Source organism: Microcaecilia unicolor, chromosome 4, assembly GCF_901765095.1.
Source record: "Microcaecilia unicolor chromosome 4, aMicUni1.1, whole genome shotgun sequence".
Taxonomy (NCBI): Eukaryota; Metazoa; Chordata; class Amphibia; order Gymnophiona; family Siphonopidae; genus Microcaecilia; species Microcaecilia unicolor.
In genome coordinates this window covers 233,551,108-233,569,334 of record NC_044034.1, presented here as the reverse complement: position 1 = coordinate 233,569,334, position 18,227 = coordinate 233,551,108, and the positions used below count along the sequence as shown (strand labels likewise).

At 41.5% G+C, this 18,227-nt stretch overlaps 1 protein-coding gene across 1 annotated transcript in view; it reads left to right on the top strand.

Moving 5' to 3' along the window:
• The window catches only part of TPP2 (tripeptidyl peptidase 2), a 321,173-nt gene extending 303,738 nt beyond the window's left edge, over positions 1-17,435 (top strand). The window contains 2 exon segments of the mRNA XM_030201336.1: positions 4,694-4,813; positions 16,690-17,435. Of these exon segments, the coding sequence (XP_030057196.1) occupies positions 4,694-4,813; positions 16,690-16,779 (210 nt within the window). The 3' untranslated portion in view covers positions 16,780-17,435.
• The last annotated feature ends 792 nt before the right edge of the window (positions 17,436-18,227 follow it).

Sequence of the window (18,227 nt, the reverse complement as noted above, 5' to 3'; positions counted from 1 at the left end):
GAGCCTATGTAGATGGACTTCACATTCAGGGATTATTGTCTCTCCAGGAAAATCTTCACCAAATACATTTCCTGGCATTAAGGAGAGTTTGTAATTCTCAGGCAGTGGTTTTCTACCTTTCTTCAGCTACAAGACATGTGATGGATGATTCTTGCATATGTGACATAGTGTATACATGACCTTCATGGACCTTTGTTCTGACCTAGTAAAGCTGTTTGTATGTTAAATGTAAAAATACTGTGCATCCACAAGAACCCAACTCCCCCCACCCCCCAGCAAAAGATACAGATCAAAGCTAGATTATTTCTCCATGGAAGTAGAAAAAGAAATTGCAGATCTACTATTGATAATCTGTAACCTTTCATAAAAATTGTCCATGATACCTGAAAATTGTAAATTGGTGTAGTGCAATGGTTCCCAAATGTTTTTGGTTCACAGCACCCTTTAAGAATTTTTCGCAGCCTCCCTCCCCCCACTGGCTGGCCACATAGGTCTCCACCCCCCCAGCCACACAACCACACAGGTTTCCACTTCCCCCGGTCACACAGTTCTCTACTGCCCATCCCCCATCACACATTCTACTGCCCATCCCCCATCACACATTTTTTTCCACTGCTCGCTTTCACCTAGAGCAGCCCGGGGGGGGGGGGGTGACTCCACTCCACTCCACTGCAGTCTTCAGCTCCACTTTAGGCTCCCTGCCATGCTGCTGTTTCTTCCAAGCATGTTTGTCTCCTTCCTCTCCATCCCCAGATCAAGATTCCTCATCTCCCTCCAGAGGTCCCCGTCAGTGGCAGAATTTTACACAATGCTGCTGGCGACAGTCCTGCAACCTTCCATAAGCTCCCTGTGATGTAACTTCCTGTTGCTGCAGGGGATGAATGCAGAAGGAAGACTTTAGGACTGGTGCCAGCAGCGATGTGAGAAATGCTACTGCTGCTGGTCCCCCTCTCTGGAGGGAGACACGTTTGCAAGCAGACACTGGGGGGGGGGGGGGGGGTTTAGAGATAGGGGTTTGCCAGACCTGGGGCAGAGGGAGGGAAACATGTAGGGGATGGGAGACACTAACTGGAGGAGCAGGTGAGGCATGTTTTCAGCAGAGAGGAGGCAGTTCAGGTGGCGGCAGGAGGGAGGTCAGGATTTGCAATGGCACCCCTGACAGTTCACTGTGGTGCATCAGGGTGCCACGGTGCACAGTTTGGGAACCACTGGTGTAGTGTATCTAGATTTTCAGAAAGATTTTGACTACCTCATAAGAGACTTCTGAGAAAATTAAAAAGCCATGGGATAGGAGGCAATGTTTATTGTGGATTGGGAACTAGTTGAAAGATGGAATTCAGAGAGTGAATAGTGGAGTGCCACAAGGATCCTGTTCTTGATTGTGCTTTTGAACATATTTATAAATTATCTGGAAATGGAAACGATGAGTAAAGGTGATCACTAGGTTGGCCTGAGGGTTAGACAAGAGTGGTCTCTTCTCTGATTGGTTCCAGGATCTGCTGTTCTACAAAGCAAGTATTTATGGCATCTAGAAACATCAGGGCCCTTTTACCAAGCTGCAGTAAATTTTGTAGTTGTGGCTGCTTAATGTGGGATTTTATCTGCAGTATCTGCAAATTTAACACGGCAACTGTTGGGGGCATTCCCAGCATTTGCTGTTACAGGTGCTACCTTAAAGTTGCAGATAGCAGGCAGTACTGTGCTTCGAGTTAGTGTGGAAGCACTTAGCACGTCCTATTTAGAAGGAGGTAAGTGGTTCCGTCCTAACTGCAAACATAGTGATTAAAGTGCATTATTTGTAGCGCACTAATCACAAAATACCTTCTATGCCCATTTTCTGCTCATGACACACCCCCTAACACAAAAATCACTTAGTGCAGTTTACTATGCATTAACTACAAGAATACCACATAGCCCCTTAACACAGTTCTTCTTTAGCAGTTATTGCACGGTAAACCATCACGTTAAGCGCTTAATTTGGTTTAGTAAAAGGGCCCCATTATATGCCTAGTGTTCCTGATGCAACATTTACCCAATCAGTACTGTGTACGTAAGATCTTCCGTTATTATTTTGCTAAGTTTGTTAGCTTTCCTAATTTATGTTAACAGTTCTCTTTCTGTTTTGTCATCCTGGCCAGGTAGAGGGTACACTACCCCCACTGCTGTACTTTTCCCAATCACTCATGGAATTTTGAGCCATAAAAATTCCACAGTGAAATTTGTTTTCTGCAGGACTTTTGACTCTATGCCATCCTTAATATATAATGCTACCCTTCTACAAGTGTGATCCATTTTATCATTTCAGTATCATTTGTATCCTGTCAATGCCACGTTGATTATCCTCCTACCAGGTCTCTGTGTCTATATTTTTATTTAATGCTGTATATTCTAACTCTCCAGTCTTACCTTTTACACTTCTTATACTTCTGCTATTTGTATACAGGCATGCAAATTGTTTTGTTTTTGTTTGTTTGTTTTTTTTACCTATATTCACAGTCTACCTAGCAGATGGTAGGGTTTGGATTCATTTTTATGTTGCTGCTTATTAGAATGCACCTCTATTACTTCAGCCTTCATGATTATCTCTCTGTCAGGATATTCCATTTTCCCCCTTTTGCAGATACCTGAGTCATGAGCAGTTGTTGGTTTCCCCCTATGATCTTGTCTAAAATGTGTTGTATCTTCTGTTTAAACGTTTGAACACCCTGGTTGTGATGGAGCCCATCCTTTCAGCATTGGCTCCCTTTCCCTATACTGTTTCCCAGCTCCTAACAAATCTAAATACCCGTTCTCTGCATCAGGGTTCCATTCATGCAATAAGATTCTGAAGCTAAGCCTTTTTCAGGATCCTGTTCTTTGACTGTATAGCATTTCTAAGATTGATACCCTAGAGGTTCTGAACTTCAGTTTTCTACTAAAAAGCCTAGGTTTGGTTTTTACAGATCTTCCCTACTGCTTCGTCCTATGTTGTTGATACCCACATGTACAATGATAGCCAGCTGGTCTCTAGTGCACTCTAAAATCATATCTTTGTTGGATTTGAACCGATGGAGTAGAAGAGAGTGTCAAAAAGTACACAAGCAAAGACAACACAAAAAAAAGCACAAAAAGGCTTTCAGGACTGGATCAAGAGATCTTTAATAAAAAAGACCCCACACAGGCCATGTTTAGGCGTACAAACACCCGCGTCAAGGGTCAGTTGGCGTAAAATTGCTCAAATTACAAATAAAAAATCTTCAGATAGAAAAGCAAGGTTCAGTCAAACAGAGCTTAAACATATGTCTTGGAGCACTTCGCCAGTGTTCATTAGTGAATACCGCCAAAAAGAGATTTGAACCAATGAACTAAAGGTATATAATATATGCTATTCCACATCCCTTGAAAGGGGTATTTTATTTCTTTTTTTCTTTAAGTCTTTGGTTTAGAAGTTGAGGTTTTTTTTGTGTGTATCTGGAGGTGAAATTTGCTGCTAATAATATATATCCAGTTTATGCTATCATCTTATATTTTAACATTTGTCTAAAAAGTAAGGATGGTAAACGCTGGTTTTCAATGGCTACAAATAAGAGTGATTATTTCAGGTTATTCAATATTTAAACTAACACATTAAAAATATATATAAATATCTCTGGCATATTTACTGTGGTTATCTCAAAAATAATAAATTGTTAAATCGCAAGAGGATTCTGAAAAATTACAGGAGGACCTTACAAGACTGGGAAGCTGGGCATCCAAATGGCAGGTGACGTTTAATGTGAGCAAGTGCAACGTGATGCATGGTGGGAAAGAGGAACTCAAACTATAGTTACGTGATGCAAGGTTCCACATTAGGAGTCACCGACCAAGAAAGGGATCTTGGTGTCATCGTTGATGATACGTTGGAACCTTCTGCTCAGTGTATGGAGGCAGCAAGGAAAACAAATAGAATGTTAGGTATTATTAGGAAAGGAATGGAAAACAAAAATGAGGGCGTTATAATGCCTTTGTATCGCTCCGTGGTGCGACCACACCTTGAATACTGTGTACAGTTCTAGTCACTGCAAGGTACAGAGAAGGGCAATGGAAATGATAAAGGGGATGGGACTACATCCCTATAAGGAAAAGCTGAAGCGGCTAGGGCTCTTCAGCTTGGAGAAAAGATGGCTAAGGGGAGATATGATAGAGGTCTATAAAATAATGAGTGGAGTGGAACAGGTAGAGATGAATTGCTTATTTACTCTTTCCAAAAATACTAGGATTAGGGGGCATGCAATGAAGCTACAAAGTAGTAAATTTAAAACAAACCAGAGAAAATATTTCTTCACTCAATGTGTATTTAAATTCTGGAATTCGTTACCAGAGAATGTGGTGCAAGTAGTTAGCAAGGTTTAAAAAGGGTTTCAATAGCTTCCTTTCCATAGGCCATTATTAGGCTGGACTTGGGGAAGATCTGCTTCTTGTTTCTAGGATGGGCAGCATAGGATGTATTGTACTGATTTGGGATCTTGCCAGGTGCTAGTGACCTGGATTGGCCTCTGTTGGAAACAGGATGCTGGGCTTGATGGACCTTCAGTCTGTCCCAGTATGGGAACACTTATGTACTAATATCCTGAAAGCCTAATTCTTGACATTAATTTAGCCATTGTTTCCACTTGTGGAGTACTTGAAAGTACATTTATTTCAGTCCACATTCATACAATTTTTGTTTTTGTAGGTTTTGTCATTTGCATATAAACATGCATTAGCAAATAAAATGCATGGGAGAGGTCTCAAATTTGCAACGAAACTTGCAGAGGAGAAACCAACTAAAGAAAATTGGAAAAACTGTATACAGGTAAATGAAGATTTATTTTTTTTTTATATTAATCATATGTAGAAAATGATGCTTTTTAAAAAAAATATGTTCAGCTATAAAATAATGTTCAGATCTTCACTTATCAATTTTGAGACAAGCTAAAAAGTCATTTTACTAAAGTGTGTAACACGGGAACTAGCACATACTGTTAGCACAAGGCCATCTAACAGTGACTTGAGACACAGCATACACTAATTGTCAGGTATGAAGGGCAATAATACTAACACACGCCTAAATGTGCACTTACCAGCGAAAGGGCTAGCCGGGCACGTAAGCACTATTCCTGTAAGAACACATGTTATTGGCATAACGCATGGGTGGGCTGTGGATGGGGCTTCCACTTATGCCTATAACTCACTGAATACTGTAAGTTACATGCATTCCTGCCACATTTACTTTGGTTATGTCAGATCTATGGCTGACATAACTGCAGGCGCATAAATGAAGGCTTGCTGAAACTGGGTTGCGCTTTAATATGTTCTCATCATGTGTCCTCTGGATGCCTAAATGGAGGTGTTCAGCTATAGAATTGCCTTCTAAGTGCTTAGCTTAGAATAGGGTGGGGAATGGGTGTGGACTGCACCTTGCAGTTAATGCATGGTTTTAGGTTCTTTAACCTTTAAGTTACCACATCAGATAATGAAGATCATTTAATTCCACATTCAATAGGTTGCATTAAGTGTATCTGCATGTGTTATGCGTTTAGGGAACAATTCTATAAAGGGTGCTAAAAATGAGGTGCCCAAAAACTGTGCATTTAATTAGTATTCTATAACAGCATCTGGGCTTCCAGGCGCACAACTTTACAGTATTCTATAAGTTTGGCGCTTGTTTGTGTCCCACCCATCTGCACACTCCCTTTTCAGTTACAAGCTAAAGCACTTAGGCACCAACTTATAGAGTAGTGCTTAATGTAGTTAGGCATCTAACGGCTGTTTAACCCATGTGATAGGCATATTTTCAAAGCACTTAGCCTTCCAAAGTTCCATAGAAACCTATGGAACTTTGGAAGGCTAAATGCTTTGAAAATATGCATGTTGGGCACCTAACTTCTGTTTAAGCGCCTAAAGTTAGGTGTCTAATTGTGCCTAACTTGTGATGCACTGTGTTGAATTAGAAGGTTAATATTTGGTAAATGTGTTTTCTCTGCAGACAAGCAGGGGAAATGTAGGCAACAATGTGGGTAATGTCATCCAATGGATCATGTGTGCTGGCTTGTTCTGAGCATATGCAAACATTCCCACTCAGAACAGTCTACTTCAGCCACACTCCAAGGTAGTGATGCTCTCCCTCTCCCGCTCAGTTTAGACTGACTACACTGACAGCTTAGACCTCCACCATAATAGGACATTTTTTCTCACCCCCTTCAACTACTGCAATAGCAGGTATGGTTGCTTTTCCCCCAGCCCCTGACCTTATTCTTTTTTGTGAGTCACTTCACAGCCCACTCAAAGGAGCACTGCTCTGGTATCTACCATGCACTCCATCTATTGGTCCAGTCCACCACAGCCCTCCATGGGAAAGGGAGGGGTGGCAGCAACAAAATTAAAGGAACTTTCGGAGTGTTAAAATGGGAACAGCAGCACCAAGCAGTCAGACTGTACCATTCTCCAAGGCTGGCTTACACCAGGCAGACCACAAGGCCTCCTCCTTAAAGGATGCTTAGTACCTAGCAGACCATGGAATACCCCTGCTCTCCAAGGCTGCCCAAAATAAAACAGACCATGAGGCTGGAACTGCTAAACAATCTAAAGGGAAAAAACTATTGTAGAAGAAGAGGCCTGAAGTACGGAAACCCACAAAGCAGGCTTCATCTCAGCAGAAGCCCTCCACATCTCTTTTGAAAAATATTCTCATGAACAACTTTCCTGCTCTCCAGCTATGTGTCATAACGTAATACCACGACAATAACATGGCCTTCCTACAGCTGTCTACACTACCTTCAATGGCATGAGCTCCATGGGATGCCATCCTTCTTGACAGACAAGGACATTTGTCACCCACTTTGCTGCTTCACCTTTTTGTCATCACCAACCATCCTTACAAGATGACTTGGAGGCTGCTTCTTAGGAGGTAGATGGACAAGTTGAGTATACTATTCCATATCCAGACCCACCTCTTCTTGTTCTCACTTCCTCCAGTGTATCTGCAAAGCCTTGGATCTTGCCTCACATCAGATGTTCAAAAATCGTACTAACACCGGTATCTTGGTCAGATCACTACCTTCTTCAATTCTATTTATTAATACCACAGTTATTATATAATGCTGAACCAGCTCAAATTAAAACCAGGAGTCTAAATAAAATCGATTTGACATCTTTACCTTCTTTAGCAGATAAGTTCCCACTAAATTTTGATACACTCCCAATAGATGACCAAATCAAAATATGGAACCAAGTTCTTTCAGCAGCCCTTGACGATATTGCACCGGAAAAAATAATTAATAAAACAACGAAACGTTTCCAACCTTGGTACCATCCAGGATTAAAATTATGTAAACAACAGGTACGTAGAGCTGAACGCCAATGGCGTAAGCATAAGACCGCAGAATTAAAAGAAAAGTGCAAACAGTGTAATAAATATTATTTATCACAATTAAAGGACGCTAAAACTGCATACTTCTCAAAAGAGATAAAAGAAGCAGCCAGTTCGCAGAAAAAACTGTTTCACATTATGAAACGTTTGACAACAACAACTAACGAAAAGAGAGAATCGCCTGCTATTGACTCTGAAACTCTAGCAAAGTTCTTTAGCTCTAAAATCGAGAAATTAAGAGCCCTCTTCCCAAGGGTACCAGGGCTAAGTCATACTGACAATTCCCCAAGTTCACAACTATTTGTACCTTGGAAGGATTTTGAAATTCCGTCTGCCGAATCATTATATACCTTGGTTGCAGGTTTATCGCCCAGTTATAGTTCGTTGGATCCTATACCTTCTGCATGGTTGAAAAAACATACGCTAGAAGTCCAACAGTTTATGTACTCAATTGTCATGTTGAGCCTTTCTGATGGGATAGTCCCCACTATTTTGAAAGAAGCGCTAGTAAAACCTAGTCTAAAGAAATCTTCATTGGACCCCTTATTACCTGCTAACTATAGACCAGTCTCTAACCTTCCTTTTCTAGTCAAAGTTATAGAGACAGTAGTGTTTAGACAGTTGCAAACTTATGTAGATTCAAAAAATTTGTTACAGTACAGAGACTATTCTGACTTCACTGTTAAGTGAAATCCATGCTAAATTAGAGCTCGGTTATATTGCCCTGGTTGTTTCATTAGATTTGTCTGCGGCCTTTGACCTAATTAATCATAACTTACTTCTTGATAGATTGAATGAGATTGGTATTTCAGGGACAACTATGAAATGGTTTATATCCTTTCTCACGGATCGTTCATTTAAAGTAGTTCAGCAGCAATCTTGTTCTACATCATACAACCTATCATGTGGAGTTCCTCAGGGCTCGGTTTTATCTCCACTATTGTTTAACCTATACATCAGTCCCCTGGCGCTCCTCATTCAAACAATGGGTATCAGTTTTTATTCATATGCAGATGATTTTCTGCTTATCCATTATGTTAGACCATCGAACATAGATCTTACACCCATTCAAATATGCTTGGATAAAGTAGCAGACTGGTTGACAACTCATCAGCTGGTACTGAACACGGATAAGACTATAACATCTTGGATAGTAGGGCAAGGCACATATCCCCCTGTGGTACCTATGCTATTTGGTCAGAATATCCCAACAGTTAAGTCCTTTAGATATCTCGGGGTCATTATTGATTTTGCATTGACCTTTGAGGAACAAGTATCTGATGTAGTGAAAAAATCTTTTTTTCATCTGAGGCGGCTTCGGTCAGTTAGAAATTCAGTAAGTAAGGACTCTCTCAAAACACTGACATCTGCATATATTACTTCACGTTTAGACTACTGTAACATTGTATATGATGGGATTACTCAAGCAAACTTAAAGCGATTACAAAGAATTCAAAATACAGCAGCACGTATGATCTGCAGGGCCCGGAGGGATGATAGAGTAACACCTTTATTGCATCGTCTGCACTGGCTCCCGGTCGAAGCAAGACTAAAGTTTAAGGCTCTTGTTCTGACCCACAAAGCCTTTTACACATTAAATCCTAGCTACTTGTCGAATTTAACAATTCCCTACACCGCTATGCGAACTCTTAGATCCCTAACAGATAACAGGTTAGTTATTCCCCCTCTTGCTAAGGCTAGATGGGAATCTACACGGAGATCGGCTTTTTTCTATTTTCACCCTCCCTTTGGAATAGCCTTCCAAAAGAGATCAGATTAGAGAAATCTTATCTCCATTACCGAAAACTTTTGAAAACCTTTTTCTTTATAAGCTACGTAGAACAGAACTTAGCATAATGAGATAAGGTCAAAAAGAAAAGAAAAAAGGGGTAGCTTAACTGTATATTAGATTTTTAATTTGTACTGATTTTATTATGTAGTTTATTCTGGTTGCTGTGCTTTCCTGTCATGAATGGAATTCCTATGTTTGTTTATTTGTATACACTAATTGTTTTTATACATATGTAAACCGTTCTGTTTTGCAGCTGCAATAAGACACGGTATATAAATTAACATAAATAAAAAATAAAATAAACACAACTCTCTGGTGATCCTTCAAGCCTATAGTATGCCCAAGGAAATACTTGAATATCCAGTTCACTAGATTTTGCAGGACCTCCAGCTCAGTATTTGACAAGCCCCCCACCCCCTCCACATGACCAACTTCCAGGTGTCTTGAACTAAACTATAAAGTCAGTCGAGCACCTGGGCATGATCAGGCATGGCTTCCACACCACTCTGTTGTCTCAAAGGCAGTGGTAAAGAAGGCAAGATCCCAAGTCGCATCTCTCCTACCACCCAGTAAGGATCAGGAAATCTTCGATGTCATGGAAAGAAAATTTTACCAAGTGGCATGCTGATCCTCTAGATTGTGGTGCACCAGTTACAAATCTTAGGAGCTGGTTGAGTGAAAGAAGACAAAGGGTAATGGTAAATAGAGCTCACTCTGAGATGATACCAGTGGTATGCCGTAAGATTTGGTTCTTGGGCCGGTTCTTTTGATATTTTTGTAAGCAATATTGCAGAAGGGCTGTCTGATAAGGTTTGCCTCCTTCTAGATGATACCAAAATCTACAATAAGGTAGACACCCCTGATGCTGTGATTATCATGAAGAGAAACATAGCAAAGCTTGAAGAATGATCTAGAATATGGCAACTAAAATTTAACATTAAAAATGCAGGGTCATGCATTTGGGCTATTGTGACAGGGTGTACGTCCTGTTACAAGGAAAGGGGAACCCTGGACCCCAAGAGAATACTCCAGATAGCTCATACAGGAAGTCAACTTTGGTATAGTCACCGCTAACACAGTTAAGGCGAATATCAGGAACCCTGCTTGAGCAGACAGAAAAGATTATGTGGGAGGTGGCAGGAGAGGACTAACCCATTCCAGAGTTGTTTGGACTGTTTCTCGCGCAGAGAAAGAGTGTCCAGAACTTGAACTGTTTCTTCATTTGCATCTTATTTACATAGGCAGACAACCAAGAGGCTTGGGGTTGTCTACAGGACCCAGAGGAGCAAAAGGGAACTTTGATAGCCCTCAAGAGGGCCAGAATAAGAATCTTGATCTTCCCTGGATGATATAGAACCCTGGGGGGGGGGGGAGGAGGAAGGTCTGAAGGTCGTGGACACACCCTGAGGCTGAAGGGGGACCCCTAATCAGGACCTGACAGCAAAGGAGCCTAGAAAGGCAGAAACTGATCTCTGCATATTTGTAAGTGGAGAGGTCTTTTGAGAGTGGATAGAACCAGTTTTGCTAAGGATTACCATGGGATAACCTTTCCTGGCTGGATTGCTGATGGCAGACAGACTCAGCCTACACCCTTGGGTAGGTGGCGATTGGTTATTGGACTCGGCCTATACCCTTGGGTAGGTGGTGATTGGTTATTGGACTCGGCCTACACGCTCAGGTAGGCGGTGATTGGCTATTGGACATTCAGCGTATACCTTTGGGTAAGCAGCGATTTGCTATTCGATATTTGGCCTACACTCTCAGGTATGCAGTGATATTCACATTTTGTGGCATTGGTGGGATCGGTTGAAACCGCTGGAAGAGACCAAACCTTGATTGTATGAACCCTCTTTGAAGGCACTACCACCCAGTGAGTTCAGGTAAAGGGTACCTTGGCTGAGGCGGAGTGTACTTGAGGGGTTTATATGTGGATAAAAAGAGGGCGAACAGCCAATGCTGCAGCTAATAGAGGTGCAGACCAAGGAGTTACAGTGGCTGGCAGATGGACTGCACAGGACTGTGGCTCATCAGGACTCTGAGGTGGGCCAGGCTAATGGGACCCAAGGGCCAAACCCCATAGAATGGACCAAGGGATTAACCTTGACAAAATTGGGACCGGGGATGATCCAGAGGCCTACCTGATGACCTTTGAGAGGATAGTTACAGTGACTGGGTGGCCAATAGAACAGTGGACTATTAGATTAGCTCCATATCTGGCCAGGGAAGCTGAGGTGTCTGTAGGGCACTTGATGTTGGAAAAGCCCTGGATTACAAGCAGGTGTGGGCAGCTATTCAGGACTTCCTGGGATTTCCCCCTCCCTTCGAGCAGTATAGAAGAAAATTCAGAAAGGGGGAGTTTCAAAAGGGAGCACGGACTACCCAATGGGCTTAGCCACAAGGTGGTTAGAATCGGAACAGCAGAACCCAGAGGTGATTGTCCGGATGATCGTTTTATAACAATTCCTAAATGTTCTCCTTCCATCCACTAAGATGTTGGTCACCCAACAGAGACCAAATACCATAGGTGAGGCTGCAACCCTAGTTGAACATTACCTGGAAGCCGAGGTAGGGAGGGAATGGCAAAGGAGGAGAGTCATCCCCCAGGAGAATTCTTTCCCCAAGGAAACCATGGGATCCTTGGAGGGGGACTACCGGGGACGTATGGAATATCCCTTGGCAAGACCAGAAAAGGACTAGGGGACTCTCAGGAGGGTGTTAGTTGCAGAGAAATAAGCCATTTTAAGAGGGAGTGCTCTCTGATGGATTGTTCCTTTACGGGGGTGGGTGTTGGCCCAGCCCAGACAGAGGGAGGTTATTATTTATTTGAATTTTGCTCACACCTTTTTCAGTAGTATCTCAAGGTGAGTTATATTCAGGTACACTGGTTTGGAACCAGAGCCTAAAAAGAGGAGTGAGGGTGGCTAGACTAGATCTAGTGGCCCTTCTGGACACATGAAGTAGCCAGTTCTTAGTATTAGAACCTCTTGCCAGGAGAATAGGTATAGGGGGAAATGAAGGGACATTTACTGGCACAGTACAAGTTTGGTGTGTCCATGGAGATATTAAACAAGAACCCACTTATAAGATAGGACTCACCTGGGAAGGAAAAATGTTTGCTTTAAGAGTTGTGGTAATAGAACGGTTTCCATTCCCTTTGATATTAGGGCGATATGGGGGGGTGGGGATGCAGGAGGCTTTAGCCCTGAAAGAAAGCTGGGTATCCACCCGAACAAGAGACTACTCAAGTGGGGGAGGTGGCACATTTCAACTAGGGGATATTTTCCCATTTGCCGATCAAGGGGTGATAGGTGACCTGGGGAAAACCAGGAAGTCCAGAACCTAGAAGAGGAAGGAGAAGTGGAAGGGGCTGGTTTCCTCAGGGCAGGTAGAGGTGCCAGGGGAGGAGATGATGAAGAAGTTTCCTCCGTTCCCCTTGGAACAGAGGAAGGACCCCTCCCTGCAACCCTATTGGGAAAAAAACGAAAGGCCCACAGACCAAAGAAAGTTCCATATCTCCTGCTTACCAAAATGTTAAGAACATCCTATACTAGCTGCTGGAGGGTAGTGTCACTGAGGAGGAATGGAGGCAGGTAATGATACCGGAACTTTTCAGAAAATCTTTGTTGGTGCTGGCACACACCCATCCCCTCACAGAACACCTGGTGTAAGCAGGAATCCTGGATGGGTTAGTTGTCCAGTTTCTTTGACCCGGAATCTACCAAAATGTATGGAAGTTTTGCCACTCTTGTCTGGAGTGTCAGAAGGTACCACAGAGAATCCTGAGAAAGCTCCCTTAGTTCCATTGCCTATTATGGAACAACCTCTAGATAGGATAGCAGTCTTCAAATCTAGGCTAAAAGTCCACCTTTTTGATGCTGCTTTTAACTCCTAACCCCTATTCACTTGTTCAGTACTGATGTCTGTTTTATTATTTCCACCTTAGTAATTCCCTTATCCCTTATTTGACCTGTGTCTGACCTAATTAGATTGTAAACTCTATAGTAGTGCAAAAGAAATAAGTAGTAGTGGGACTGTTGGAATGCAGTTCCAGTGGGTTTCAGTACATCCTAATTGTGATGGACTATGCCACCAGGTATCCGTGGGTGGTTCACATAAGAAAAACCACACCCGTGGTGTAGCCAGAGAGTTAGTCAAGATTTTTTGCTAAGTAGGATTTCTCTGAGAAGTCCTGACAGATGAACTAATTTTCTGTCCCAGACACTAGAGGAAGTGTTTAGATTGTTTAGAATTAAGCGTATCAGAACGGCTGAGTATCACCCCCAAACTGATGGCCTCATGGAGTGGTTTAACCAAAGTCTAATTTGCATGATAAATGTAGGGGGGGGGGAGGCCAGTAAGGATTGGGATATAATAATCTCATGTATTATTTGCATATCGAGACGCGGCCCAAGCATCAGTAAGCTTTTCTCCCTTTGAACTGATGTCACGCAATGATCCCAAAATCTGTTAGATGTGGTTAAAGAAAAGTAGGTGGGAGAGGACCAAGGGACCACTTTGGTGCGTGAATATGTTCAGGAAATGAGTAGGGAAAGGCAGCAAGAGAAAACAAGCACAGGGACAACAAAAGACCTATTATGATCTCACAGCCAAGGAAAGGGAGTTTAAGCCACAAGATAAAGTATTAGTATTAACCCCAACCTTGGTGAATAAATTATTGGCAAAATGGAAAGACCCTTTCGTAATAACTCAGCGGATGGCACTAACATATGAAGTTAACCAGGGTGGGAGAAAGACTCAAGTGTATCACATTAAACTTGTAAAATCTTGCGTAAAGAGAGAGGAGCTAGCTGGAGAGATAGTAGGGGAGGATGGCGGAGACTTAGGACCTGATCCAGGGGAGATGAGAGAAGAACATCTCGCCCAGATCGGGAAATCACAGCATCCCCAACAAAAGTTACAGCTGCAGGCCTTAATCCATCAATTCCAAGGCGAATTTTCCCTGCTGCCCAGTTGTACCCAGGTAGGGACCCATCAGATAATAACTGTACCAGGCAAGGTAATAAGGCAGAAACCTTACTGCCTACCCCAGGCAAAGAAGAAAGAGGTGGAGCGGGAGGTAGCTGAGATGTTAAAAATGGGGATAATTGAGGAATCCACAAGTGAATGGGCTAGTCCCATTGTGGTAGTCCCCAAACCAGATGAGAGCACCCATTTTTGTGTGGACTCTAGGGGTGTCAATAGCATGTCCCACTTTGACGCCTACCCTATGTCTCAGGTGGGCAACTCGGTAGATCAGTTAGGGAGAGCATACTACTTATCCACTATTGGTCTTACCAAAGGTTACTGGCAGATTCCATTAGAAAAGTGGTCAAGGCAGAAGACCACGTTTATAACACACAGGGTTTATATCACTTCAAAGTGCTGCCTTTCAAACTCCATGGAGCTCCAGCTATTTTTCAAAGGGTCATGAACCAGATATTGTAGCCGCACCAGGCATATGTTATTTCCTTCAGTATGTGGGAGGAACACTTGACCCAATTGAGATTGGTTTGTGAGGCACTCAGGCAAGCGGAGCTTACAGCCAACCCAGAAAAATGTGCCCTAGGTCAGCAGGAAGTACATTATTTGGGCCATCTTGTAGGGGGAGGCTGGATAAGACCCAAGCCCTCAAAAATAGAGGCCATTCAAAAGGTATAAACTCCCCAAACTAAGAAGCAGCAGAGGGCCTTCCTAGGACTAATTGGATATTATCAAAAATGTATACCAAAATTTGCAGAACTAGCTGCTTATCTTAAGGCTCTATTGCAAAATTCCTAGCCCAGTAGGTTAAAATGGGACAGAGTGGCAGATCATGTATTTGCCAAGTTGAACCAAAGCCGAGAAAAGATATTTCACTACAGAAAAAGAATGCTTGTCAGTCAAGTGGTCATGGAGACTCTAAGATACTACCTTCTAGGGCAACACTTTACTTTGGTTACAGACCATTCTCCCCTCAGGGGTTGAACCTCATGAGAAATCATAATACCAGACTGACCAGATAGTATTTGGTTCTACAGGCACATGGTTTCTCAAAGGATTACCGGGAAGGGTAAGGCATACTAATACAGATAGCGTGCCCCAGGAGATGGAGACATTACCCCGGAGGAGGACCCTGGGAGAGGGGATTGAGGCCTGAGGGAGTGATATGTGATAGGGTGTATGTCCCATCACAAGGGAAGGGGGACCTCAGACCTCGAGTGGATACTCCAAATAGCTCATACAACTTGAGTATAGTCCCCCATAACACGGTTAAGGCAAACATCAGGAACCTTGCTTGGGTGTCTGTAGTCAGACTGGGAAGGCTACGTGGAAGATGGCATGGAAGAATTAACCTATCTGACAGTTGTTAGGACTGTTTCTTGAGCAGAGAGAGAACAAGGGTGTCCAGAACTAGAACTGTTTCCTCATTTGCATCTGATTTACATAGGCAGACAACCAAGAGAGAGGATTTAAGTTATGTATACGTGATTAGAATATTACAGAATTAAGTTCAGAATAAAATAATAAATATACTTCAGATAGTTCAAAATTCTTTGGTCAAACTGTTCTATGACTTGGAGAAAATCCACTGCTTATTTCTAGAATAAGCAGCATAAAATATGTTGTACTGTTTTGGGATCTTGCCAGGTACTTATAACCTGGATTGGCCACTGTTGGAAACAGGATGCTGGGCTTGATGGGCCTCCAGTGTGACCCAGTATGGCAATACTTATGTTCTTATGTGGTTTGCAAGTTAAGAGCTAGGTATACCTAGGAATTACAGGAATTATCTTTCACAATACAGATCTAAGCATTTGACAACACATATTTCATGAATAAAAAAAGTTTTCAATGATGTACAAAACAAACCATAATGTGAAATTCTTCTAATTGGTACTGGTAATGAATTTCACCATTTTGCTGCTTGTAATGGAAAAGTTTCAAAAAGACTCAATTTATAAACTATTTTTTGGGACTCACATATAAAAGCGCTAAGTACCGTCTAGATGTTTTGACTCTTGTGATTATGTAGCAAGACTAAACTATTCATATAATCAGAGGACTCCACAAATACATTAAAAAAAAAAGTAAAAATACACAATTTAAAAATTGTTAGTCGCTATGGCACTTGGGTGGTACCATATAGAATAGCACCTAATACACATAGGTGGTGTGTACCCCCTAGGTGCCAGCATAGAATTGTCCTGTATGGGTATGTAATATGCAGCAGTTACAAGCCTAAACAAAGGCATGAGGCAGTAGCCTGCACAGAGCAGCAGTTACAACTCAAACTAACTCACTGGGCAGACTGGATGAGCCCATTACAGTCTTTTATCTGCTGTTACCATGTAATATAGTCTCTCACACTGATTAACATTAATGCTCCATTTTAATGACACATGGGGAAAACAGTGTGTTATTAAATAAGATCTTAGTAGCAAAGCATTGTTAGAAAACAAAACTAAGGAAACATGAAAATATCTGAAGAAAATCCAGTTATTGACATTCCTGTTTAACATGCATATTTTTTTTCTGTTGTTCTTCATAGCTGATGAAGTTACTTGGATGGTCTCATTGTGCATCGTTTACTGAAAATTGGCTTCCAGTTATGTATCCCGCTGATTATTGTCTCTTTTGAAGTTGCAACTGAGAGCTTAAAATTTCACTGATGTTACAAAAAAAAGGTGGTGAAAAGAAAACTGGTTTTGACCATTTTTATATAGCATATTTTCATCTAGATTGTATTTATCCAGAAAGACACTGGGGTGCAATTTAATATTTGTTAAAACTGGGTTATGATAGGCTTCTGTTTTTCATGGCAAATCTGTGAAAAATTTATTTCCTTTGCTATGAAAGCTTTTAAAATTGTTTACATTTTCATTGGTATGATACCCTTAAAATAAATTTTATCCTTAATAGCTAGAATTTTATTTATTAGTCAAAAAGCAGTAAAATGTCTACTGTATTATCACTTACATTTACATTTTTGAGACAAACTCTCATTCTCAATATATCATTCAGTCACTAGAGAATATTTGCTTTTTATAAAACTTGAACTAAGATTTCTAGCAAATCATTTAAGTGTTAATATGAGGTGCGCAAAAGGCTAAGGAAGGATAATTTTGTTCAAGTGCCAAATATTTAATGCTTCTTAATCAGGTACTACAATATTATACCTATGACTGTATAAGGAACACAGAATTATGTAAATTTCTGCAGAATAAATGTGCAGGTCAAAAACATCACATGCACTCTGATGCCTTTAGATTTTTTATAATTATAATAAAAGCAAATATGGAAACTCTATAATTGTGTTTTATATTTTATAAGAATTAAGTGTTTTTAATATATTCAATGTTGTGGGAATGCATTGTAGGCAGAATCATTAGATGTAGTCAACAGAAATTGTGCATATCAACGCCTCACACATACCCTCGCTGACATCTCTCTTTTCCTCCTCCTCCCCTCATTCCCTAATTGATTCTTCTCCTTCCTCCTGCCCTACCATACTCCTTCTTCACTTTGACCTAGCTCCTTTCATCACCTTATCTACCGCTTCTGCCAGTCCCCCCAACAATCCCTCATTGATCTTGCCCTCTTCTTCTAGCCTACCACATTTTTATTCAGCTGTCATTTCTCCTTCAGCCTCCACTGCAAACACCCACACTAGTACATCTCTTTTTTTAGTCCTCCTTGCTAGGCAAGTCACTTAACCGTTCATTGCCCCAAGTACAAAATAAGTAACTATATATAATATGTAAACCACTTTGATTATAACCACACAAAGTCAGTATATCAAACCCCATCCCCTTTCCCTTTCTCTAACACTATCTCCTAATACAAACACTCAGAAATCTACTATGAATAGAAATCACATGATATCAATAAAACACTCACTACTGCTGAAATAGTGATCACAGAACTTAAAATATACAACCTTATAGAGTCATCTCCCCATAATGACAGCTGGAAAACATAGGTTTGCAATCAGTAGTGCTCTAATGGTTGATCTTCTGTCTGTGTTGTTCATGGTTTGATAACTTCTGCCTTTGCAGAAAACAACTTAAATGCTACCGGAGAACCCTG